Source organism: Trachypithecus francoisi, unplaced genomic scaffold, assembly GCF_009764315.1.
Source record: "Trachypithecus francoisi isolate TF-2019V2 unplaced genomic scaffold, Tfra_2.0 Lachesis_group10, whole genome shotgun sequence".
In the NCBI taxonomy this organism is placed as follows: Eukaryota; Metazoa; Chordata; class Mammalia; order Primates; family Cercopithecidae; genus Trachypithecus; species Trachypithecus francoisi.
Genome location: NW_022681455.1, coordinates 107715895 through 107738168, shown reverse-complemented (window position 1 = coordinate 107738168; position 22274 = coordinate 107715895). Strand labels below are relative to the sequence as shown.

At 57.8% G+C, this 22274-nt stretch overlaps 3 protein-coding genes across 5 annotated transcripts; 1 reads left to right on the top strand and 2 right to left on the bottom strand.

The window, feature by feature from the left end:
* Positions 1 to 2847: 2847 nt before the first annotated feature.
* On the top strand, positions 2848 to 6267 carry LRRC29 (leucine rich repeat containing 29). The gene is given in 5 exon segments (XM_033218776.1): positions 2848 to 3057; positions 3059 to 3151; positions 4950 to 5093; positions 5315 to 5532; positions 5632 to 6267. Coding segments are annotated over 5 exon segments (687 nt in total). The 5' UTR covers positions 2848 to 2994; the 3' UTR covers positions 5801 to 6267.
* Positions 6268 to 9535: 3268 nt separating this feature from the next.
* ELMO3 (engulfment and cell motility 3) lies at positions 9536 to 14229 on the bottom strand. Of its 3 annotated transcripts, none has more exons than XM_033218754.1 (20): positions 13802 to 14229; positions 13661 to 13701; positions 13498 to 13570; positions 13253 to 13303; positions 12875 to 13044; positions 12686 to 12785; positions 12429 to 12580; positions 12269 to 12347; positions 12119 to 12169; positions 11912 to 12034; positions 11682 to 11813; positions 11477 to 11578; positions 11271 to 11379; positions 11022 to 11158; positions 10765 to 10928; positions 10551 to 10663; positions 10343 to 10447; positions 10157 to 10239; positions 9984 to 10070; positions 9536 to 9900 (listed from the first exon to the last, which is right to left on the bottom strand). In XM_033218754.1, exons 1-20 carry the CDS (start codon positions 13925 to 13927, stop codon positions 9688 to 9690), a joined length of 2211 nt encoding a protein of 736 aa, XP_033074645.1. In that variant the 5' UTR covers positions 13928 to 14229; the 3' UTR covers positions 9536 to 9687. The 3 variants fall into 3 exon arrangements, 2 of the variants coding, with proteins under 2 accessions (XP_033074645.1, XP_033074644.1); XM_033218753.1 differs by having other exon boundaries at positions 13850 to 14229; XR_004438950.1 differs by lacking the exon at positions 10551 to 10663.
* A 122-nt stretch (positions 14230 to 14351) lies between these two features.
* On the bottom strand, positions 14352 to 21083 carry E2F4 (E2F transcription factor 4). Its single transcript, XM_033218755.1, has 10 exons — positions 20869 to 21083; positions 20360 to 20469; positions 20060 to 20221; positions 19708 to 19751; positions 18796 to 18857; positions 18274 to 18574; positions 17248 to 17463; positions 15612 to 15659; positions 15347 to 15391; positions 14352 to 15250 (listed from the first exon to the last, which is right to left on the bottom strand). The coding sequence occupies exons 1-10, from the start codon at positions 21001 to 21003 to the stop codon at positions 15135 to 15137; spliced, it is 1239 nt and encodes a 412-aa protein (XP_033074646.1). The 5' UTR covers positions 21004 to 21083; the 3' UTR covers positions 14352 to 15134.
* Positions 21084 to 22274: the final 1191 nt, after the last annotated feature.

Sequence of the window (22274 nt, the reverse complement as noted above, 5' to 3'; positions counted from 1 at the left end):
ATGTTTTATTGCCCTCTCCACCCTCACACAGTGGGATCTTCCCAGCCTCCCTTTCACCTGAGATCCCTGATCCACTGCCCACGAGGAGACCTGTGGTGAGTGCCCCTCTCATCTGGAATGACCATGTTCCAGAAGTAGGGACTGGAAGGGGAACCTGGCTGACCCCTGGTTCCTGTGAAAGAGGCCAGGAGCTGGTTCCTGTCTCTTACACTGCTCCTTCCTGTCATTACAGCCATGGGTGCCACTTCTCTCTGGCAGAAGCCAGGCTGGTCTCTCCACACCTGGGAATGAGTCCTGTGTTTCTTAGGAGAATCCTGTTGATAAGCATCTTGCAGGAGCACATCCTGTGAGTCACTTCTATCTTTTGCATTCCTTTTTTTTTTTTTTTTTTTTTGAGATGGAGTCTTGCTCTGTTGCCCAGGCTGGAGTGCAGTGGTGCAATCTCGGCTCACTGCAAGCTCCGCCTCCCGGGTTCATGCCATTCTCCTGCCTCAGTCTCGCAAGTAGCTGGGACTACAGGTGCCTGCCACCATGCCTGGCTAATTTTTTTTTTATTTTTAGTAGAGATGGGGTTTCACCATGTTAGCCAGGATGGTCTTGATCTCCTGACCTCGTGATCCGCCTGCTTCGGCCTCCCAGAGTAATGGGATTATAGGCATGAGCCACTGTGCCCAGTCTAATTTCTGTATTTTTAGTAGAGATGGGGTTTCAGCATGTTGGCCAGGCTGGTCTCAAACTCCTGACCTAAAGTGATCCACCCTCCTCAGCCTCCCAAAGTGCTGGGATTACAGGCATGAGCCACCATGTCTGGCTTGGATTCCCTTTTGATGATGGTCTGTGGGGTATCAGCAGGGAACAGCAGCTTGTTTTTGCAGTTACTGACAAGACAGGTTTAGGGGAGCTTTCTTTCCTGCATCAGGACCATGTTGATTCACACAAGAGCCCTCTTTGAGTACCACTTGCCTGTAACATGGGCAAGAGGTAGGGAGGTGGGGCAAGGATTTTAGAATCCAAGCTCTCCTCTCCCTCTCCCAAAAGATCTGTTCCACACAAATTTTACCAATTTCCCTTTGGCTCAGGAAAAGTTATTTGAAGTAATATCAGGAAAAGTTATTTGAAGATATCTCCTTAGCTGGGAGCTCCTAAATGCCTGCACAAGCCAACTTATTCCCACCATGTAACCCTAAGCTTGTCTCTTGGGTCCCACCCGGCTCCAACTGTGCTCTCCCCATTCTCACTCCCCTGTTTCTCTACGCACAGCCAGCTCAACTTCCTTGGCGCGGGTGAGGTGTGTTCTGTTAGCTCCCATCCACGGAAATGGGAGGCTTCAGTGTCCTTACCTTGACAGATAGATGTCTGTCTGCAAGGGATCACAAGCACATCTTGAATGCTGGAGCATCCAGGGCCCAATACCAGGCAGCTCCATGTGTTCATGCACACACATGCACATGCACATACATACACATATATGCACATGCACACATTTTTGCTTAAACACAGAATACATTTTTCACATTTTTGCTTAAACAGAGAATACATTTTTGCAAACATTCATGTGACAGACTCTCTCAGGCCACCAGGGGACTTAGACCTCACTGCCTGCCCCAGACCTCTGTCACCTGGGCCATAGAGGGTTGTGGTGAGTGATACCTACCTCACTTCTCTCGCCTTCCACTCTTCAGAGGGCTATGCTCTCTAGAAAGTTGGGGAAGCTGGCTGCTTAGTTCATGTCAAGTCCCTGGAGTAGGAGGCTGAGTCCATGGATCTCAGGGCCTCCTTCTGAAAGTCCCAAAGGTTAGGGTCTGGCATACTTTGCCCTCTCACGCCCTGGGGACTTCACTGGGTTTCCTCTAGGTCCCATCTCAGCCCTCCTGTGCTCAGCATGCCAACTCCCCACTCTGTCCCTGCCCCTCCCTCAGCATCCCGTCCTATCCATCACTAACCTTCCCGCCTTCCTCTGATGGTCATCTCATTTGAACCTCAGCTCCCGCTTCCTACCCATGCCCAACTTGACCACACATGACACCACACACCACGATGGGTCCCTGTTGTGGAAGGGCCCTTCCTTGACCTGCCCTCAACCTCTGGCCAGTGATTTGTCACCAAACCCAATGCCCAGCACCCTCTGAAGCCAGAGGGCTACCCCCAGGCCTGCTGATGCTCCATAGACAGATGTGCGATACAACATCCCCGTGTCCTCTGCCTCCCTCTCGGCCATCAAGAGCCTGGGCCTCAGGGGCATCTGTTGCATCAGCCTGACCAACGTGGATGGCTCTCCGGCTTCGTACCAGGTGCTACAGTTTGTTGCTTACCACCTGGGCCCACACCTGCAGAGCTTGTCCCTGGGTGGAGGCAGCCCCACAGAGGCCTCCTTTGTGGCCCTGATCCTGGGCTGCCCAGCCCTGTGTGTCCTTGATCTCTGGCTGCAACAGCCTCTTCACCTCTGGCACACTGCTGGCTCAGCCCGAGATGGCACAGAGCGTCCGGCAGGCCTTGAGCGGCCTCCGTGAGCTCAACCTGGCTGGCCTGCGAGACCTGGCTGACCTCAGCTTCAACCGGCTCAGCAGCTGTGCCCCCAGCCTGGAGCGCCTCTCCTTGCCACCTCACCTTCGATCTAGGCCCAGCCCGAGGCTCCATCGGCCCCCAAGACTCCTCTCCCTCCCAGTTCTCCTTCCGCAACCTGCTGCGATTCGTGCAAGAGCGGGCTGGCAGGCTGCGTGCGCTGGACCTGAGTGGCACTGGCTTACCACCTGAGGCCCTGCAGGCCCTGGGCCAGGTAGCTGGGCTGCAACTGCAGGAGCTGAGCCTGCACAGCTGCTGGGACCTCTCCACAGAGGCTGTGGCTACCCTGTGCTTCCAGCAACCAGGCCTTATCTCCCTGGACCTCAGCGGCTGCTCAGAACTGACTGATGGGGCGCTCTTGGCTGTGAGCCGGGGCCTGCGGCACCTGCGGCGCCTGAGCCTGGGGAAGCTGCAGCGGCTGACAGACGCAGGATGTACAGCTCTGGGTGGCCTGCGGGAGCTGCAGAGCCTCAACATGGCCGAGTGCTGCCTGGTGAGAGGGCGGGAACTGGCCCAGACCCTGGGCTCTGTGCACGGGGCTCCATCCCAGCTGGCCTCCCTCAGCCTGGCCCACTGCTCTTCGTTGAAGGTGAGCTCACCATCATCTCCTCCCTTCCTCTCCAGGGCTGAGGACAGCAGGAGGGGGAACCGGGGTGGTGGTGGGCCTGTGGCACCAGGAAGGGACTCCCCAGTGTTCATGCCTATGATTGACAGTTAGAAATGAACTTGGGACCCAATCTGGAGGAGGACAAGAGCCTAGACAACTGCTGCTGCTGCCAGCACACCTCCCCAAAGCCCCCATTGTGTCTAGGAGGTCCAAGTGGCCAAGGTGACCCAGCCCACGAGGCGGCCAACAGCTCACATGCCAAGTGCATGTGGTCTGGGGAGGGGCGTTAAGGACGAGTGTTCCGGAGCTGGGAGGGCTGAAGAAAGGGGGTGATGGGCAAGGAAGGCAGGGAAGGAGCACTGAGGAAGGTGCTGAGGCAGGGCCTGTGAGGGTGATGTGACAGGAGCAGCAGGGTCATTTCGTAGCCAAGGCCAGGCCCTTTAGCAGGGCTCAGCGCTGTCCCTCTGGGTGGCGCCCCTGTCTTGGCAGTGTCAGTCTGTCCCTCTTTAGTGGATTATTTCTTCAGCCTGTCCATTTGACCAGGGCATTCCCAACCTAAAAACCATCTCTCCACCTTGTTCCCCTCCAAGTGCCTCTCTTCCCAGCCTTACTCCTCCTTCTCTTTGGCACCAAGCATGTCAGATAATGTGGTACAACATCCCTGTGTCCTCTCAGCTGCTGCCTCCAGGCCTCATGTTCTTTTGTCCCTCTGTGCCATCTCGGGCTGAGCCAGCAGTGTGCCAGAGGTGAAGAGGCTGTTGCAGCCACTGAGATCAAGGACACACAGGGCTGGGCAGCCCAGGATCAGGGCCACAAAGGAGGCCTCTGTGGGGCTGCCTCCACCCAGGGACAAGCTCTGCAGGTGTGGGCCCAGGTGGTAAGCAACAGATTGTAGCACCTGGTACGAAGCCTGGTACGAAGTTCCCCTCTGTGCATCTCTCTACAAACCAGCCTCCTCTACTCTGCCCTTAGCTCCTGCTCCCCATCCCTAACTGCCCTGTCAGCTGGCAGCTCTACCTCCATCTCATAGTTCTGGTTCCAATTCTAGAGGGAGCGACTCCGATTGGCTTAGCAGGGTCAACTGGCTGGTCCAGTGAGCTGTGGTCTGAGGTGGCCTCATTCACTCTTTTGGCAGGGGCTGGGAGCATAGGCAGGGTGGCCACCCTAGGCCCTGCCACTTGCATCCTTCCTGCCCCAGCCACAGTCCAGGCCTTTTTCCTGCAGCAACCCCTATGGCCCACCCTGTCCACCCCCACCTTTCACTACCAGCATAGGGACCATGTTGCTTCCTTCCTTGGACCCTCTGGTAGCTCCCCTCCCTCCTTCCTGTCTGTGGGGTGAGAACCTTGAACAGACCCTTCTTAGCTACCCCTGCCAGGCCAGGTGGCATAGGCAACCAGCTGCTGCTCCATCCTGTTTCCTCCCTTCCTCCCTCCTAGGACACCTCAGTGCTCTCCATGATCCCAGCGCTGGGCCTGAGCCTCAGGGTGCTAGACCTGTCCTCCTGTGTGGCCCTCACCAACCGGACCCTGCAGGCCATCTGCACCTACCTCACCCACCTCTCAGTCCTACGCCTGGCTTGGTGCAGGGAGCTGTGTGACTGGGGGCTTCTGGGGCTGGAGGAGCCTGTGCAGGGGACCCAGGTGCGGGACCCTCGAAGTCTTGGAGGATGGGGTGGCCCCTGGGCTCAGCTGCCCTCCTGTCCCTTACAAGTCTCTCTGTAGGAACATTTAAGGGCAAACTCAGGAGGAACCTGAGAAGCAAGGGCTTCTTCCTACAGCCACGCCCAGAGCTGGAGCATCAGGCCTCAGGCACCAAGGACCCCTGTCCCAAGCCACAGGGCCCCTCCCTGCTCATGCTGCTGGCCCTGCAGGAGTTGGACCTCACAGCCTGCAGCAAGCTGACTGATGCCAGTTTAGCCAAGGTGTGGGGCTGCGGGTGCGGGTAGGCTGAGGATCTTGGGGCTGAAGTCAGGGGTCTGGGCCAACCCACTTTTTGCTTGGAAAAAAGTTGACCTTGGAGTTCCTTTTTCATTGGCTTCTGCTGCCTCTAGTCATGCCCTGCCTGGGGTGGGAGGATCTGGAAAGGCCAAGGCTGTGGGCTCCAGTGGCATTTACTTCTCCCCGACCCTCCCCATCCTTGTAGGTGCTCCAGTTCCCCCAGCTGAGGCAGCTGTCCCTGAGCCTGTTGCCAGAACTCACAGACAAGGGCTTGGTGGCTGTGGCCAGGGGCTGTCCTAGCCTGGAGCACTTGGCGCTGAGTCACTGCAGCCGCGTCAGTGACAAGGGCTGGGCCCAGGCAGCCAGCTCCTGGCCGAGGCTGCAGCACCTCAACCTGTCCAGCTGCAGTCAGCTCACAGAGCAGTGAGTGTGTCCAATGACACTGGGCAGATGGAGCCACAGTGCAGGGGCTGGGCTGGGTCCCACGCCGGGCCAGACACTCATCCAGTGGCCTCCCCACAGGACACTGGATGCCATTGGGCAGGCGTGCAGGCAGCTCCGGGTGTTGGATGTGACCATGTGCCCTGGCATCAACATGGCAGCCGTCAGACACTTCCAAGCCCAGCTGCCCCAGGTGTCCTGCGTCCAGTCCCGCTTCGTGGGAGGGGCTGACCTGACCCTAACACTCTGAGGCCGGGTCAGTAACCAGCCCTGCAGCACAGCCTCCTTGACTCCCCCAGTCCCCAACCCTGGCCTTGACCTGGGTTGCCTCTTGCCTCCCTCTACTGCAGACCCTCTAGGATTGGGGGTGGGGCCAATCCAGGGCAGCCCAGAGGGAACTTCCCACCACACCGCCTGACAGTAGCCTCTTTCCAGCTACACGTCGCTGCCACAGGCCCCTGGAAATGCTAGCTACTTGTTTGCGGTCACAGGCTCCTGCTCTCTGGCCAAGCCCTGGGCAGGAGGCCAGGCCCCCAGTGGGTGGGGTCTGGTGCTGGGAGGAGCAGAGCCCCTGCCTCTTGCCTGCCCTCTTCTCAGACCTAAGGCCCGGCTCCACCTACTCCTGTGGGACTCTCCCAGCACCCTGTGTGCACTGAGCTTCAGCAGCTTCGCCCAGGTCTGTGTTGTAAACCCTAAGATTAAACATTCCAGATAGTACCTCCTTGTCTTAAATTCTCAGACTAAAGGGCCCCTCCCCTCCCAACTTCAGCTGAAGTGGCCCTGGGGCAGGCAGAGAAAGCCCGGAGACACGTTCCTTCCTCAGGCCTGGCCCACAGCCCCACGGGGTCTCCCGCCCTGGCCTGACACTCCTAGCATCTTCCCCACACAGTAGGAGACCCTGCAGGCCTGGGTGTGTCCTGAGGCAAAGGCACAAGCTGTGTGCTTGTCTCAGCCAGATTCCAGGAACTACCGATGAATGATGCCTGAGTCAATGAGGCTGTCCTGAGGGGGAAATAGGAGGAAAAGAATGAAAGAGGCCAGCATCTCTGGGTGAGAGGGTCACTAGAAGTCACCTAATCCAGCGGGTGGGGTCTGGTGCTGGTGACTTCTCCATGGCAGCTCTGGCCCTTGGTGTGTCCCCGCACCTCGTCCGTATTCCTGTTCACTGGTTGTAGCAGCAAGCCAGGGCTCCCTCGGTGCCTGCAGGGACTGTGCTTTATGTGGGGATTCAGAGGGTCAAAGCTCTCCCAGCCCCAGGGCCAGCTGGGGAGGCAGAGAAGCCAGCTAGCAGGGACAGTCCAGCGTGCAGGGTGCGGGTGAAGAGAGAGACAAGCACCTAGGACCAGAGCCCAGGGAGCAACAAATTGGGCTTGGAGGGTCCAGGAAGGAATCAGGGCAGTGAAAATGGCCAGAAGAAAGGAAAGGGGTGATCCAGGTAGAAGGCACTGTGGGGGTGCACACAGGCAGGCCACAGCTGTCACTGAGGGGGTAGTCTAGGCAGGGAGGATGCCAGCTCAGACCAAGCATCAAGAACACTGCAAGCCACAGGTGCTCAGGTGAAAGGGCTAAACCACGGTATGTCTGCAACTCACCTGGCTCAACTCAGCTTCAGTCATGGAAACTGTGGCCATTAACCCATGGACATGGATAGGGCGACATCAAATATATGGGATGTTTGTGTGTGTGTATGATAAGATTTATGTCGGAGAAAGCAGTTGGGGTAGCTGGTATTGAGAGGATTGGAAGTGCAAGACAGGAGGCCAGAAGTCGGGAGGCTGTTGCTATGATGGTGGCACGCACAAGGGACTGGAAACATTAAGTAGGAATAATTGACGGTTACAGGGAGGCCCCTAAAGGGTCCCCCCTCCCAACTTCAGCTGAAGTGGCCCTGGGGCAGGCGGAGAAAATCCCGAGACACACTCCTTCCTCAGGCCTGGCCCACAGTATTGGGAAGGGAGGCTGACAGCATCAGGGATCCCTGCCCCCTATTTCCACCTAGAACTCCATGGCCGACTGCTCCAACTGTGGTGGGAAGTCCTTAGGCATGGGCATGGTAGGCCCTGGATGCCCAAGGATCTGAAGCTTAGCTGGTGGAGGGGGAGCAAGTGCCCTCCAGCACACTCTCCAAAGGAAGTGCCATTTCATCAGTTCTCAAGGTCAGCCAGGTTGATGGTTAACAGTTAAAAACGTTATTGGGGCCAGGCGTGGTGGCTCATGCCCGTAATCCCAGCATTTTGGGAGGCCGAGGTGGGCATATCACCTGAGGTTGGGAGTTCGAGACCAGCCTGACCAACATGGAGAAAAACCCCTTCTCTACTAAAAATACAAAATTAGCCGGGCGTGGTGGCGCTTGCCTATAATCCCAGCTACTCAGGAGGCTGAGGCAGGAAAATCGCTTGAACCCGGGAGGCGGAGGGTGCGGTGAGCTGAGATGGTGCCATTGCACTCCAGCCTGGGCAACAAGAGCAAAACTTCATCTAAAAAAAACAAAAACAAAAAACAAACAAACAAACAGTATTGGAGCCAGGTGCGGTGGCTCATGCCTGTAATCCCAGCACTTTGGGAGGCTGAGGCAGGTGGGTCACTTGAGGTCAGGAGTTTAGAGACCAGCCTGACTAACGTGGTGAAACCCTGTCTCTACTAAATACAAAAAATTTAGCCGGGTGTGGTGGTGTATGCCTGTAATCCCAGCTACTTGGGAGGATGAGGCAGGAGAATCGCTTAAACCTGGGAGGTGGAAGTTGCAGTGAGCCAAGATCACGCCACTGCACTCCAACCTGGGCAATAAGAGTGAAACTCCGTCTCAAAAAAAAAAAAAAAAAAGAAAGAAAGAAAAAGAAAAGAAATTGGAGGTGGCACTGGGGAGAGAAGAGGTGAATGGCAGGGAGAAGTCTGAGGGGCAGTGGCTTCAACCTATCCTGTGAGCTCCACAGACTGATGGGCTCTTCTTTCCTCAAGGGCTTGGGGGTCTGTGACCACAGCCTCTGCCCCGTGACCAAACCTCCAGCTGGGCCCAATACTTCTCACTGCTTCTGCCCCCAGGGGCTCTGGCCTGTCTCTGGCCCCCCCACCCTACCCATGGTTCTGAGTTAGGTTTTTAATTTTTTTTTTTGAGATGGAGTCTTGTTCTGTCGCCCAGGCTGGAGTGCAGTGGTGCAATCTCAGCTCAGTGCAACCTCCTCCTGGGTTCAGCTTAGTGCAACCTCCACCTCCTGGGTTCAAGCGATTCTCCTGCCTCAGCCTCCCGAGTAGCTGGGATTACAGGTGTGTGCCACCATGCCCAGTTAATTTTTATATTTTTAGTAGAGACAGGGTTTCGCCATATTGCCCAGGCTAGTCTTGAACTCCTAACCTCAGGTGATTGGCCTGTCCCAGCATCCCACAGTGCTGGGATTATAGGCGTGAGCCAAGCCCGGCCCTGAGTTAGGTTTTAATCAGAATCCAGGTCTTCCTGCACAGAAGTGGCTCTTGTCAGAATCAGCCCACATCCTCCCACTGGCCTGGGGATCTTGAGCCTGCCCTTCTGCCTCTCTCCCTTCAGGCCTCTCACCAGAGACCTCCAAGTCCTACAAAGGACACCAGGCAGGGCCATGCAAGCTTGAGGACTGAGGTCAGACTGTCAGGAGCCTTCTGGAGATGGCTCCCAGACTATGCCCCTGTTAATGCTGTCCAGGAAGGCATCCATTTGGAGCAGTGCCTCCTGCCCTGCCACCTCTCCTGCAGCAGGCTGGCAGCCCAGCCTCTCCCTTGGCAGGTACCCCCAGACCACAGGCCAGCCCTCCCTCCCCGCAGGCCCAGCATGGAGGGAGGCTGAGGACTCATCTTGGAGAAGGGCAGCAGTCCCATCCTCTCCCCACCCGCTTCAAAACACCAGCCCCTCAACCGTAGCTGTCAAAGTTTGTGGCCTGGCCTGATGCCCCATCTTATCCACCAGCTAAGTTTGAAGGCAGAAGCGGAAGACTGTCACTGTCACAGGCTCAGCCCACAAGGTTCAGAGCTGGCTCAACATATCCCAAAAGCCAAGCAGACTTTATTTCTGCAGCAATCTCTGCTGGCTAGGGTGCCTGCACTCCTCTACCCTCCGCCCTTCATGGCTGCTGCAGTGGCCGCAGCTGTGGCCCGTGGCCAGCCACATTGTCAAGGTTCAGCGATGCTGCAGTCATAGCAGAAGTTGAAGTTGGTGGGGGGTGGGGGCACAGGGGGTGGCCGCTCAGGGATGGGCACGTTCTCCAGCTCCAGCAGACGCAGCTTGGTCTCCATGGTCAGCAGCTGCTCCAGGTCCAGCCGTGTCTGCTCGCTGCCCATGGGACTGCCCAGCAAGGCACTGAGCCCGTCTGTCCACAGGTAGAACTGGGGGGGTGGCACAGAGCCATGAGGGTCTGCCCATCTGCCTCCCCTGCCCACCTGCTGACCTCAGCCTGGCGGACACTCACCTCCCGCTTGGAGGGGGCAATGAAGTTGAGGTATGCCTCCTCCTCCCCGCGGTCATAGCTGATCGAGAAGGCCAACTCATAGAGGTCCTGGGGAAGCAAGGGGCAGGGACACTGAGCAGGGGACAGGGCAGGCAGAGGCAGACGGGAAGGAGCCCCTGGCCTGCTGTACCCACCTTGCTCTGCTTCCCAGAGCCCTTCTCCCGGACATGGGGGCAGTCCTTGCCTGTCAGGAGTGCCCTCATGTCGGCCACAGGGACTGCAGGAAGAAGGCTGGGCTCAGCATTGCGGCCCCAGCAGCCCCGGGGCCCAGGGCAGTCTGGGGAGAGCACATGTCTGGCCCCCGCCCCTGCCCGCCTTACGTTGCTCGGGTAGACTCTCCAGGGTAGGTGGGCTGGCGCCCTCCTCCATGTCTCCGTACTGCAGCAGCTTGTGGTTGGGGGACAGGCAGCAGAACCACAGCTTGTCTGTGTGGAGAAAAGGAAGAGGGCCGGAGTGCTGAGAGGTCCTGACACCAAGCCAGGTGCCCTCTGCCTGCCCTCTGCCCCCCACCCATGCCCACTCAGAGACCCTGGCGCCGCCGGCTGCTGATCTTGCGGAAGAGCGTCCCCTCACAGAGGTGGAGCAAGCGCTGCTGGCGGATCAGGCCCATGAGCTCTGGCTTCAGCTTCTCCCGCAGCTCCCTGATAGAGGGGTGTCACTGAGCACATCTGACCTGGGGAGTAGCCCAGGGGGCACCAGGGAAGGTGGGGCTAGGACTGAGGATCCATCCCCGCAAACTCACAGTATAGGGGGAGCCAGTGTGCCCTCCTGGTGCAGCCGTTCGGTCTGCCGCAGCCGCAGCACCTCCCCGTAAGTGAGCGCATTCACCTTGGTTCGGAAGAGCTCCAGGGAGGTGGGCTTCAGGGCCAGAGTGCGGGCCAGCTGCTCCCGCACCACCTGCATGACCTGGGGCCGCCCAAGCTCAGCTCAGGGCCTGAGCTCTGTACCCAGATCAGCCCCCTGCCCTGGCCCAGGCCTCCCAGCTCCCACCCCACCCACCTTGTCGAAGTCCTCCTGTGTAGCCCGCATCTCCTTCCAGGTCTTATTCAACAGCTGGATACCCACACAGAAGAGCTCGTGGAAGCTCTGGTCTTGGCCGAAGAACATGGGCGAGAAGTCCTGGGCTGTCTCAGAGCCTGGAGCGGGGGGGCAGGAGGGGCTCAGGGAGAAAGTGCATGCAGCCCCTGGCCCTCTCTGCCCTTCCGTCCCCTGCTCTTGGCCATGCTGTGCCCAGTCCCGGCAACTCACAGGGCTCCCCAACGTGGAGCAGCTCACACAGCAGCACTGTCAGCTGGATACTGCCCCGGGCAAAGGGGCACTCGTGCTTGTCCTCGCGGCTGCTGTTCTCTAACACAAACTGGAGGGGGCAGAGAATGGAGCAAGGAGTCACGGCTAAGCCCATGGGGACCCTGCCTGGGGGATGCTGCCACCCCCCACCCTACCCTGTCACCAACCCGGCTGTACGCGCTGGGTGCATTTCTGGAGAAGTACAACATGTTGTCCAGGGCCAGGAGACCGGGGGGCACGCGCTCCAGGTCCTGCGCTGGGTTGCTGTTCTGGGGGAAGTGGGCACAGGCAGTTCAAGAAGGGTCATGGCCCCCTGGAACAACAACCCTGGGCTGAGGCAGGGTGGGGGAATTGGGTAGGGGGGATACTCACAGAGAAGCCCAGTTTGCGGAACTCTCGGGCACAGAGGGAACGGCGACGGTCAGCACTCAGCCCGGTACCCGAGGACTCCCCCTCCACCTCGAAGGCAGCCTGGCGTAGGACTTGCAGCTGCTCCCGCTGCTCCTGGGGTCAGTGTTGGGTGGCAGGGGAGGGGATCAATATTATAGATTCAAGACCAAACTCCAAGCCACCCCCGCCTTGTCCCCACTAAAGACACACACCTGGCTGTAGGGGTCCAGGGGCGTCCGCATACGCGGCTCCAGCAGCCCCAGCATGAGGGCCTGCAGTACATACAGGTGATGAGCCATCTCGTCGCCCATTGGTGCTGCACTGTGGATGATGTTCTGCAGGACAGCCAGACCCAGGTTTGAGCAAGGGCTCACTGGGAGGGAGGAGCAGAGAGGTCCCCCTGGCCCACCACCTCCTACCTTATAGATGAACTGGCGAAGGTTCCTCTGCCAGAGATAGTCAAGCATGTGCTGAGGGGGTAGAAAGAAAGGGGGCTTAGATTATTTCGCCCTAGGGTGGGGCGGTGCCCACCAGATGCTATCCACATCCAGCCACTGATCGACACTAACCTTGCGTTCTACAGGGCTGGCCCCCTGCAGCAAGGCTGTCAGCAGGGCCATGGCCTTGGTTTGCAGCTGCTGGTTCATCCTATGGCAAGAAGAGGGCCCAGTGGAACATTCAGGCTCCAGCCCTGCTCCCCACATCTGGACCCCAGCCCCAGAGGCTTACACCTGTAGGTGCACCAGCAGCCTATCCAAGGGCACCTCGCTCTTGACCAGCTGGCCCAGGGCTGGGCTACTCAAGGTCACACTCTCCAGCAGCCCAAGGGCCAGGGGTGGCACGGAGGCGTCCATGAGGTTCATGTTCACATAGCACACCACCTGTAAGGGGCGAGGGGGTCACCACTTCACCCCCATGGAACCCGGGTCTACCACTGCCGCACTGCTCCACTGCCCCCTCCCGCTGCCCTAGGAAAGCCCACCCACCTTCCTCACAAAGGGGATGCTCAGTGTCTCCCAGGACACCACGCCATGCTCCATGAGCTCCAAGAAGGCCCTCAGGCTGAGGGCCAGCACCTCTCCTAGGCTGGAGGGGGGACATCTGGGGCTGAGCAGGACCAGATCAGGACCAGAAAGCCCCACCATCTCCCCCAGCCCACACATCCCTGTGCTCACTCATCCCCATCCTCAATGATGGTGCCTAGTCTCTGGAGCCCATTACGGCTGATGACCTCCCTGGCAAAGGTCATGTCCGAGGCCAGAGGGAGGAGGTGCCTCAGGGCTTCCCGGCGCCCTTCACGACTGTCACTCTGCAGCCCACCCAAGAGCTGCTCAGCCTCAAGGTCCTGGCAGGAACGAAGCAGGAACAGAGGTGAAGAGGTTGGGCACAGTAAGGGTGGGACCTGAAAGTGTGCGGCCCCTGGTGTCAACTAGGTGGCTCAAGGCAGGTCTGGGGCGGCGGCCTCCAGGGTAGGGGCCTCCGGACCTGGGGCAAAGGGGCAGGGATGGTGTAGGCGGGCAGGGATGGGGTAGGCGGGCCGGGAGGGGCATTACTGGGGCCGTGCTGAGGCATAGGATGCTGCCATTCTTGATCTCCGCGCGGTTCTGGAGAAGACAGCAGAAAGGGCAGCGAGGTCAGGGAGGGCACCGAGGACTGATCAGCTGGGGTGTAGGTGAGGGCAGCTGGGGGTCAGTAAAATATCGCGCTCCAGTAGTGGGATGAAGAGCCAGAGATACCGGGGCCAGGTGGGTTAGCGGGGTCGGAAGGCGGAGGGTGGGGCTGGGGAGAGGGTACTCACATTCTCAGTGATGTATCTCCTATGCCCATCCGCAAACTGCAGGGCGTAGCGCTCAGAGTGCGTCAGGCTCCACCTGCGGGGCACGAGGCTCAGCGAGGCCGGCAGGGGGAGCCGCCCCTCCTGCCCTCCTGCCCTCCAGGGGCCCTGGCCCGGCAGCACTCACGCGTCGCACACCTCCTTCAGCACAGCGGCCAGGGGCTTCGCCTGCAAGTGGAGCGGTCATTCTCGCGGCTGGGGCAGGGAGGGATGGGGAGGAGCCTGGGGGAAGGGGTGGGGCGGGCTGCCCCGAGGGCCAGGGGGCTACCGGGAGGTGGGGCCGCGGGGCAGATGGAGGCGGGACCAGCCAGGTGACCTGGTCCAGCTGGATGAGCTGCGGGATGGCGTCACGCATCTGGATGGCAATCTTCACCACGTTCCGCGGAGGCGTCATGGTCCAGCCGGGGCGTGGGCACCTGCACTTTTCGGAGACCGTGCACCTGCGGCCAAGGGCGCACCTGGCCTGGGGCCCCTGGGGACGAGGAGGTCCTCCCTCTTTCCGAGACTTGACCTCGGTGTCCCGCACTCGCGGCCCAGACTGAGGCTCCTGGCCATGCAATGCGGCCTTCCCAAGAGAGCCGAGGTTAGTTCCGGGTTGGAGTCCGGGGATAGGAAGGTAGGACGGCTCCGCCTGCCCCGCCCCGCCTGCCCCGCCCAGCCGAGGCGGCCCCGCCCCACACCTACGTGCAGCAGGTGGGGGCGGGGAGGGCAGGCTGCCGGAGGCCGCCCCACCCCCGGTTCCAGCAAGGTGACCCACCCAGTCACACTGCCAATCCAGCACAGTCCCAACGAGGGTCCCGAAAGAACCACATCAGAGCTAGCCTTAGGCATGGTTTTTATTCACTTGGACACTGTACAAATATTACAATTTCCTTTTGCTGCAAAAAGTATAAAAATAATCTTTATATAGGAATCCATTCGTTACTGTAAATCTTTCTAAATCTCTGCAAATGGCTCTAAATGAGGGTAAATGAATAAGCAGAAATGAAGAGAGGGTATGGGGCAGCAGGAGGTGGGGCCAATCCTCAGGGCTGGACCACCCAGAGTCCTCCTGAGACCTCTGTTCCTTCTTGGTAGCCACCCCCACCACCTGCAGATTCTAGGGCTAAAGGCCCAGCAGAAGGGGGCACATGAGAGGGCCAGGAGGAGCTGGAGGGTCAGGGGGTGGGGGACAGCTAAGGAAGCTAGGGGTGGTGCTGGCACGTGCCCAGTTCCACGCCACCCTTCGCTCCTAGGGGAAGTAGCTGGCAGGAGCAAGACAGTGAGGCTGGACAAGCTGCCCTATGGGGGGGCGATGGCAGTTCCTCCGTTCTATGCCACTGGGTGGCAGCCGAGCCTAGGCTGGGGAAGGCCGCAGAAAGGAAGAAGCAAACACTTTGGCTCCACGGTGATGGGGGCTGAGTCCCGTTCCCCTGCTCTGCGAGCACAGAAGTGCCAGCACAGGAGCCGGAGCTGTGGCCAGAACTGTGTGGTGAGGGGAGGCTGGAGAAGCCAGGCGTCTGTGGCTCTCAAGCTGTGTAGGGGTCGGATGGGGGAGGTCCCCAGGCAACTCCCAGGTCAGACAGTCTGGGTCCCAGCCACACAGGGCATGTCCCTGTCAGTCAGAGGTTGAGAACGGGCACATCAAAGAGGTCACAGACACCTTCACTCTCGTCCAGGTTGTAGATATAATCGTGGTCTCCGGGGGGTGGAGAAAGACGGAGCAGCGGGGCAAACACTGCAGAAAGCACTAGTCTCAGGCCCTGGGCCAGGGCTCCCCTAGCAGCAGCCCAACCCCTGCCCACAACCACTCCCACCTTCCAGGACCACCCACCTTCTGAGGACATCAACTCCTCCAGCAGCTCCGAGCTCATGCACTCTGGGAATGGAGGGAGCTCAGTTACTAACATTCCAGCTCCCAACTCTCCACCTACCAAAGCCCAGGAAAGGGAATCCCACCTGCCCATCAGGAACTTCACCCTTTGCCCCAGTTACCATAAGCACCACCACAAGGTTCTCAAAAGGGCAAGAAAACAGCCGTAGGACCCAGTGAGCTATGTCCCTTACCCCTACCCCCAGGGAGGAATGCAGCAGCCTACCTCGTGTGGGATCAAAGATTTCTGACAGCTCTTTGGGGAGTTCCAAAACTGAAAAACAAGAAAGCCATGCTCAGGACACAGAGGTCCAGCCTGGCACCACTACAGCCCCCTGGCTTCCTCGGATCCTGTACCACCCACCCTGAGGCTCCACACAGCTGAGGAGATGTAGTAGGCCCTGCCTAGGCCAAGCTGGCACTGTCTGTTGGCCTCACATGCTAAACCCGAATTCCTCAGTGCTGAGCCCAGGGCACCAAAGGCCCACTGCAAGTGATTGGTACAGCTTTTCTAACTCAGAAAGGTCACAGAAGCGTCTTTCTGGGCTCAGCATGCACCCCGTCTGATGGAAGGTACCCCATCTGTCCCACCCCTGCTGAGCACCTGCTCCGTGCAAGACTCAGAGACCAGACCCTGGGTCAGGTCACCAGGCAGAGGTGGTGGCGCTACAGGGTGATGACTCCACTACAAACCTCTGGCCAGGAGGACACAAGGGAAGCAGAAGAAAATGCAACCAGAGAGGACCATGAGGGATTTCACATGCCAGGCTCAGGAGTTCAGATTTTATCTGGTGGCCCTCAGGGAGTCATTAAAGGTACTTTTGCAAACAGAGAAATGCCACATTTTTCTGTCAGGCCTGTATTTCAGAAAGATTAGTCTGTCAGTCAGGGTAAAGAGAAAGATGCTGAAGAATCCAGGACAGAGGTGGCCAGGGGTCATCCTGAGTGCTGACGATACCAGAGGATAGGAGGGGACATCTGGGACAGACCTTGCTTAGCTGGCATGGGGTGGAAGCAGAAGGAGGAGGGAGAAGGAGCTGGAACTAGAGTGAGAGCCAAGGATCAGGCCTGGATAAATAGGGCTGACGGTAGGGTGTGCAGAGGTGGAAAGCAAGCTTCGGGGAGGAACTAAGTTCAGTCGAGGACACAAAGGAATAAAGTGTCCACTGGATGTACACAGGACGGCAGGTGAACACCAAAGTGCGTATCGGGAAAAGATCTAGGCCAGGCGGAGGCTGGGGATTCGTTCACCCAGAGCTACAGCCCTGTCCAGGAGTGGAACGGGACAGAGCCCTCAAAAACAGCCATGTTTAAGGACACGCCAGGGAGAGTTCAAGAAGCCAGTGAGACAAGAGAGCCAAGAGCTGGCATAATTATGCCAAAGGAGGAAAGAATATTGACATGGACCAAGAGAGCACCAGCAAAACAGGCTGGAGGCTGCTAGGCTCGGCAGGCCTTCGGTAGCTTCTCAAGAGTGACACTGCTGTAACATTGGGGCTGGGGGAGTGACTGCTGCAACCTGAAAGGTGACTAGGAGACCAAAGAGTGGAGATTACTTTTTCAAGGAGTCCAGACAGAAAGCAGACAGAGAAGATGAGAAAGAGTGATACAGAGAAGTGTCAATTAGTGAGGCGGTACTCCAATGGGTGGCAGGAAAGGGCTTGAGAGAGGGCAGGGAGTTCTGTGTTAGCCTAGGATGGGATACTAGAGGGGGCTCCAGCACTGACCCAGAGGTGCTGGCAGAGAGCTCTCGTATCCGACAGGGTTGACGGGAGAGCTGGGTTCCATCCCCAATTGTTTCTGAACTAGGACTGGACTGCGGCTAGACTTTCTCTCTCTGCCCCTAGGGAGCAGGTACTCACCACCTGTGGGGTCTGCCTTGATGGGCTCAAAGGAGGTAGAAGGGTTGGGTCCAGATGAACTGCTGCTGTTACTGTTACTGCTGCTGCTGCTGCTGCTGCTGCTGCTGTCCAGCAGGGCAGAAGACTGCAGTGGCCGGGTGTCCAGTACTGTTGGGCCCAGTGGGAGTGAACTGAGCTCACCACTGTCCTTGCTATCAGTTCCAGGGCCGCCACTCACTGCAATGATAGCCCCAAACCCAGTCACACAAGGTCAAGAAGACGTTGTTAAACCTGGCTGTGCTGGAACCCAGACCCAGGAGGACCCAAGCCTAGTTCCCAGACCCAAGGAAAATTAGGCATTGCCAGTCACCCCAGAGGAAGTAACCTAAAATTTGTCACTACAGGAGATAGACAGGAACATAAGACCTACAGAAAGAGACTCGTGGTCAACATGTCTGCTGTGGCCGTACTTCAAGATGGGCTACCAGGGCAATTGAGACACCAGTGGATGTGGATCTGGGGGAGAAAACTGCCACCAGCAATGTCTCTTCCCACAGTCAGAGATTCCCTATTAAAAAGGGCCCATTCAGGCGGGAATGGTGGTTCAAGCCTGTAATCCCAGCATTTTGGGAGGCCGAGGCAGGCGGATCATTTGAGGTCAGGAGTTCGAAACCAGCCTGGCCAACATGGTGAAACCCCGTCTCCACTAAAAGTACAAGAATTAGCTAGCTGCGTGTGGTGGTGGGTGCCTGTAATCCCAGCTACTCGGGAGGCTAAGACAGGAAAATTTCTTGAGCTTGGGAGGTGGAGGTTGCAGTGAGCCAAGATTGTGCCATTGCATACTCCAGCCTGGGGGACACAGTGAGACACCGTCTCAATTTAAAAAAAAAAGGCTCATTCATTACCATAGCAAGGGAAGGCTAGGTGGAGGTCAGGAAAAGGACAATCCCCATCTTGAAGGGTCTCTTCCAACTCTTGAGAGTGGTGTTTCACAACACAGAGATACTGCCTCTTGGGCCTCTGTCACAAGCTCCCATGATGCCTCACCTGTGATCTCAGCTGCTGGGCCAGCCATTCCCTGGACTTCTGCACTGCCAGGGACAGGAGTGGGAGTGAGCTGAGGACTATTTGGACGTGAGGCTTCCTGGGATTGGGACTGGGCTAGGGCAGGCTTCGGCAGAGGTGGAGGCGTGGAAACAGCAGGTGGGTTCTGGAGCAGATCTTCAGGTGGTGGCACAGGCACAGCCACAGGGGGTGAGCTCCATGCCTCCTTGTTCACCAGCAGAACCTCAATGGGACCACTCACACTCTTCAGGTGAATCTGGTACTTCTTCTGCCCATTGAGACCCTAGAGATGGGTGGTAAGGGATGGGAGATGGGTAGAATTGGAAGCAGGCTTGGCTCCTGCCCGACTCAGTCAGGACCAGTGTCCTCTCCCACCCAGGATGCCCATCCTCCTAGATAACCCCAAACTCCAGGCCTCCCCTACCTGCCCCACCCGGGACTTATCAGGCTGCACAGCCAGCACCCGCCCTCAGCTGACCCCGCCTGCCTAGGCTAAGCACCCACCTCTGGGATGGGCACCTCCAGGCTGGTGCCTGATGGGGCCCGGATGGCCAAGAGGGTATCTCCTAGAATGACACGGAGAATGGGTCAGAGCCCATGGGCTCAATCTGAGCTGGGAACAGAGGTGCCTGTCTTTTGGAGCAAGGCAGGAGATCATGGTCTCTGAGGGACTAGACAGTGGACCTCACCCATCCCCCATAAGCTAAAGCTCTTCTCTTCCTGAGAGCCCAGAGTCAGTAACCAGGAAATCTGGGTTCAAGTATGTGAAATCAAAGATCACTGGCCACAGTCACCTCACTCCTCCACCGATGGCTGTTCCCTAGGTGAAAGTGTTCTAGCCAAGGCCAACATCCCTTTCCCATGACCAGTCAGAAGGATACAAGATGGAGAAGAAACACATCAGCGGGGCACAGTGGCTCACACTTATAATTCCAGCACTTTAGGGGGTTGAGGGGGGAAGAGAGCTTGAGCTCAGGAGTTCAAGACCAGCCTGGGCAACATAGCAAGACCCTGTCTCTTTTAAAAAAAAAAAAAAGGAACATATTCTGCATTCACAATGCAACTAAACTAACAAGTTGGAAGTGGGCACCCCCATGCCCTGCATGTAAGAGCCTTCACACAAGCAAATACACACATATCCTCTTTTCCTCTCTCCCCCTTGTACCTCTATCATACCCAAGAAGCCAAATCCAGGAAACAGGAACCCACTCCAGAATTCCTGTACCCTCTTGGTATAGCTGACCTCCACAGGGTCCCAGTGACACTCAGACAGAAGACTTACCCTGCCTCGTTCCTCTCTGAGCAGGTCCCAGAAACCCTCTTAAGAGATGGAACTCTCCTGAGACACTGAGCCCAGTGCTCAGGGATTTGGCTGAGCCCAGCCCACCCCCTCACCCCTACCCAGGCTCTGCTCACCAGCAAAGCATCTGCAGATGTCCTCATGAGTGACGTAGGCCAAAGTGTGAGGGTTAAGGAGAATGGCCGATGCCCTATGGTGACAGACGGCAGACTACAGAAAAGACCCAATTCTTTAGCCAAGGTCTGACACACAGGCCCCTCAGAGAAAGTTCTGGGGACTCAGGTCCACTGGGGGAGGGATCACAGGCTAAGACTGGAAGGGGAGGGGCTCTGAGGAGGGAGCCTGAGGCTGGGCCATGGCCAGGGGCTACAAGACAAGCTCCCAAGAGGAACAGGGAGCTTGCCCAGGGCAAGCTGAACCAGAGGGCCCCTTGCCCACTCCCCCCAGCAGGGACCGCCAGGAGGATATCAGCTGTTCTGCACGTCCTCTGTGACGTTCCGGATGCTCTGCTGCACCCACACCTTGTGCTGGTCTAGTTCTTGCTCCCGCTGCTGCAGCTCCTCGATCTCTGCCTTGAGCTCAATCAGCTTGTCGGCAATCTCCCGGGTATTGCAGCCAGGCCCCACACCCCTGAGCCCAGGGAGTGGGGCTGAGAGGGACTGCTGAGAACTCTGGGTTCCACGGCCCCTGCCTTCTTTGGCACCCTCCACCCCACACCCGACACTTCTGGGTGGGAGACTCTACTACCCTCCCACTATCCCCACTCACTTCCACTGGATGCTGTTCTTGGACTTTTTCTCGATCAGCCCGATACCTTCCAAAACATTGGTAATGTCGTAAATCCGCCGCTTCTGGCGTACAGCTAGGGTGTCAGCTGCCTGGCAGACAGAGTGGAGAATGCTCAGCCCCACTCTCGGGTGTACCCCCAGACACCCTGAGACGTGGTCTGGGAAGGAAGTAACCTGGATTCCAACCCTGCAGTGCCTGCCAGGCGCTACTGCAGCTCAGGACCGCAGCTCTGTCCCATAGGCAGCTCTTCTCCTCGCCAGCCAGGAAGGGCCACGAGGACGAACACCTGGAGCCCTGAGCCTGGCCCATAGCTGTAGCTCAATGGCCTCGGCCGAATGAATGAAACATTCCCCGGCTTCTCTCCTGTGAGAAAGCACACGACGGCTGCCGGCTCTCGGAGGACCCAGCTGGGCCGCCCCCGGGGTTCCCGCTACAGGCCCAGGCCTGGTCCACCATCCTCCCTTGTCGCCCCTTAGCCCGGGCCGCACCAGCTTGAGGTCAAGCACGCCGTCCTTGGCCTCCTGCAGAAGCGACACGAACTTGGTGGTGAGTAGTCCCAGGCTCTTTTCGTGCCGGCTTGGAGTGCCCGGGGGCGGCGGCGCCTGCGGCCCGGCCTCCGCCATCGCGTCCGCCCGCCGCCTCCCCTCAGCCAGGCCAGGCCAGGCCGGCGCCGCCGCCACTTCCGCTTCCGTTCCTGGCCGCCCGGCAGCCGGAGCCAGCGTTGCTGCTTCCGCTTCCGCCCCGTGCGTCTTCCAGGGAACGCGGCGCTATTGCTGTCTGTGGGTGCAACCGCAAAACTTCAGGGACCATTAGCAAATGTCCAGCCGCCGAATAAGACGAAAACTACCTGGGTAGACCGGGAGTTGGGATGAAGTTAGGGAGGAATGAGGAGGGCGTCAGTGGGCAGCCCTGGCAGCAGAGAAAGGGACGCCATCGGAACTTTCCTTGCCAATCTGCCCCAACATCACTAACTCTGCCCAGTCCCCATCTCGGGAGAGGGGACCACACTACCTGACTAATCCAATCTGTTCCCTCAAACCTGTTCCTTTTTAATTTTTTCTCTTTATTTATTCTTTTATATATTTCAAGCTCATTTTACTGCCACATCAAACCTGTTCCTAAAGGTTGCCCTACTGTCTTGGGGTCACCCCATCTATTCCTGTCCCTCACTTCCTGCCAAACAGCAAGCACTAACTATATCTACCTTGTCCACCTCTCTCCACCCATGGTCCTAGCCTCATCTTTCGCTCATCTTGTCCTCCCACTACAGTGCTCAGAGACTATGGGGTTATATACACTTCAGCCAATGCAAACGTATTTACCTATGTGTATATATCAGTAAAGCACTCAGAGTCATTCCTGGCATGTAGGAAAGTTTGCTAGGGTTTTTTGTTACTTTTAACATTCTTACTATTTATTATTGTTTCTTTTAGGTCAGGTTCTATGGGAAATGGGACTCGAGACAGGGTTTTGCAGCAAGTTTGTTGGGGATCCACACTTCTTTTTTTTTTTTTTTTGAGACAGGGTCTCACTCTGTTGCCCAGGCTGGAGTGCAGTGGCAAGATCAATGCCGTCTCAGCTTCCTGGGCCCAGGCGATTCTCCCACCTCAGCCTCCCAAGTAGCTGGGACCACAGGCATGCACACACCATGCCCGGCTCATTTATTTTTAGTTTTTGTAGAGATGAGAGTCTCACTATATTGCCCAGGCTAGTCTCGAACTCATGGGCTCAAGCGATCCTCAGACCTCAGCCTCCCACAATGCTGGGATGACAGCGTGAGCCATCGCACCTGGTCAGGATCCACACCTTTAAGGGAGTAAGACAAGCAGAATTGGGCAGATGCAATTATATTATAGGCCTCAGCCTATGCCACTAGGATCTCTGAAATTGGGGT

Bases quoted from the DNA above. Each gene is read 5' to 3' on its own strand.
- E2F4 (XM_033218755.1), bottom strand. From the start codon at position 21,003: ATGGCGGAGGCCGGGCCGCAGGCGCCGCCGCCCCCGGGCACTCCAAGC. The intron at 15,660-17,247 runs GTGAGTACCTGC...CTTGTTTTTCAG, and splicing joins CAAGGCAGACCCCACAGGTG to TTTTGGAACTCCCCAAAGAG. The intron at 15,251-15,346 runs GTGGGTGGTCCT...TGCTTTCTGCAG, and splicing joins GGAGTTGATGTCCTCAGAAG to TGTTTGCCCCGCTGCTCCGT.
- ELMO3 (XM_033218754.1), bottom strand. From the start codon at position 13,927: ATGACGCCTCCGCGGAACGTGGTGAAGATTGCCATCCAGATGCGTGAC. The intron at 12,035-12,118 runs GTAGGAGGTGGT...GCTGTCCTGCAG, and splicing joins TTCGCCAGTTCATCTATAAG to AACATCATCCACAGTGCAGC. The intron at 10,071-10,156 runs GTGGGTACAGCA...TTGCTTCCCCAG, and splicing joins GCTCTGGGAAGCAGAGCAAG to GACCTCTATGAGTTGGCCTT.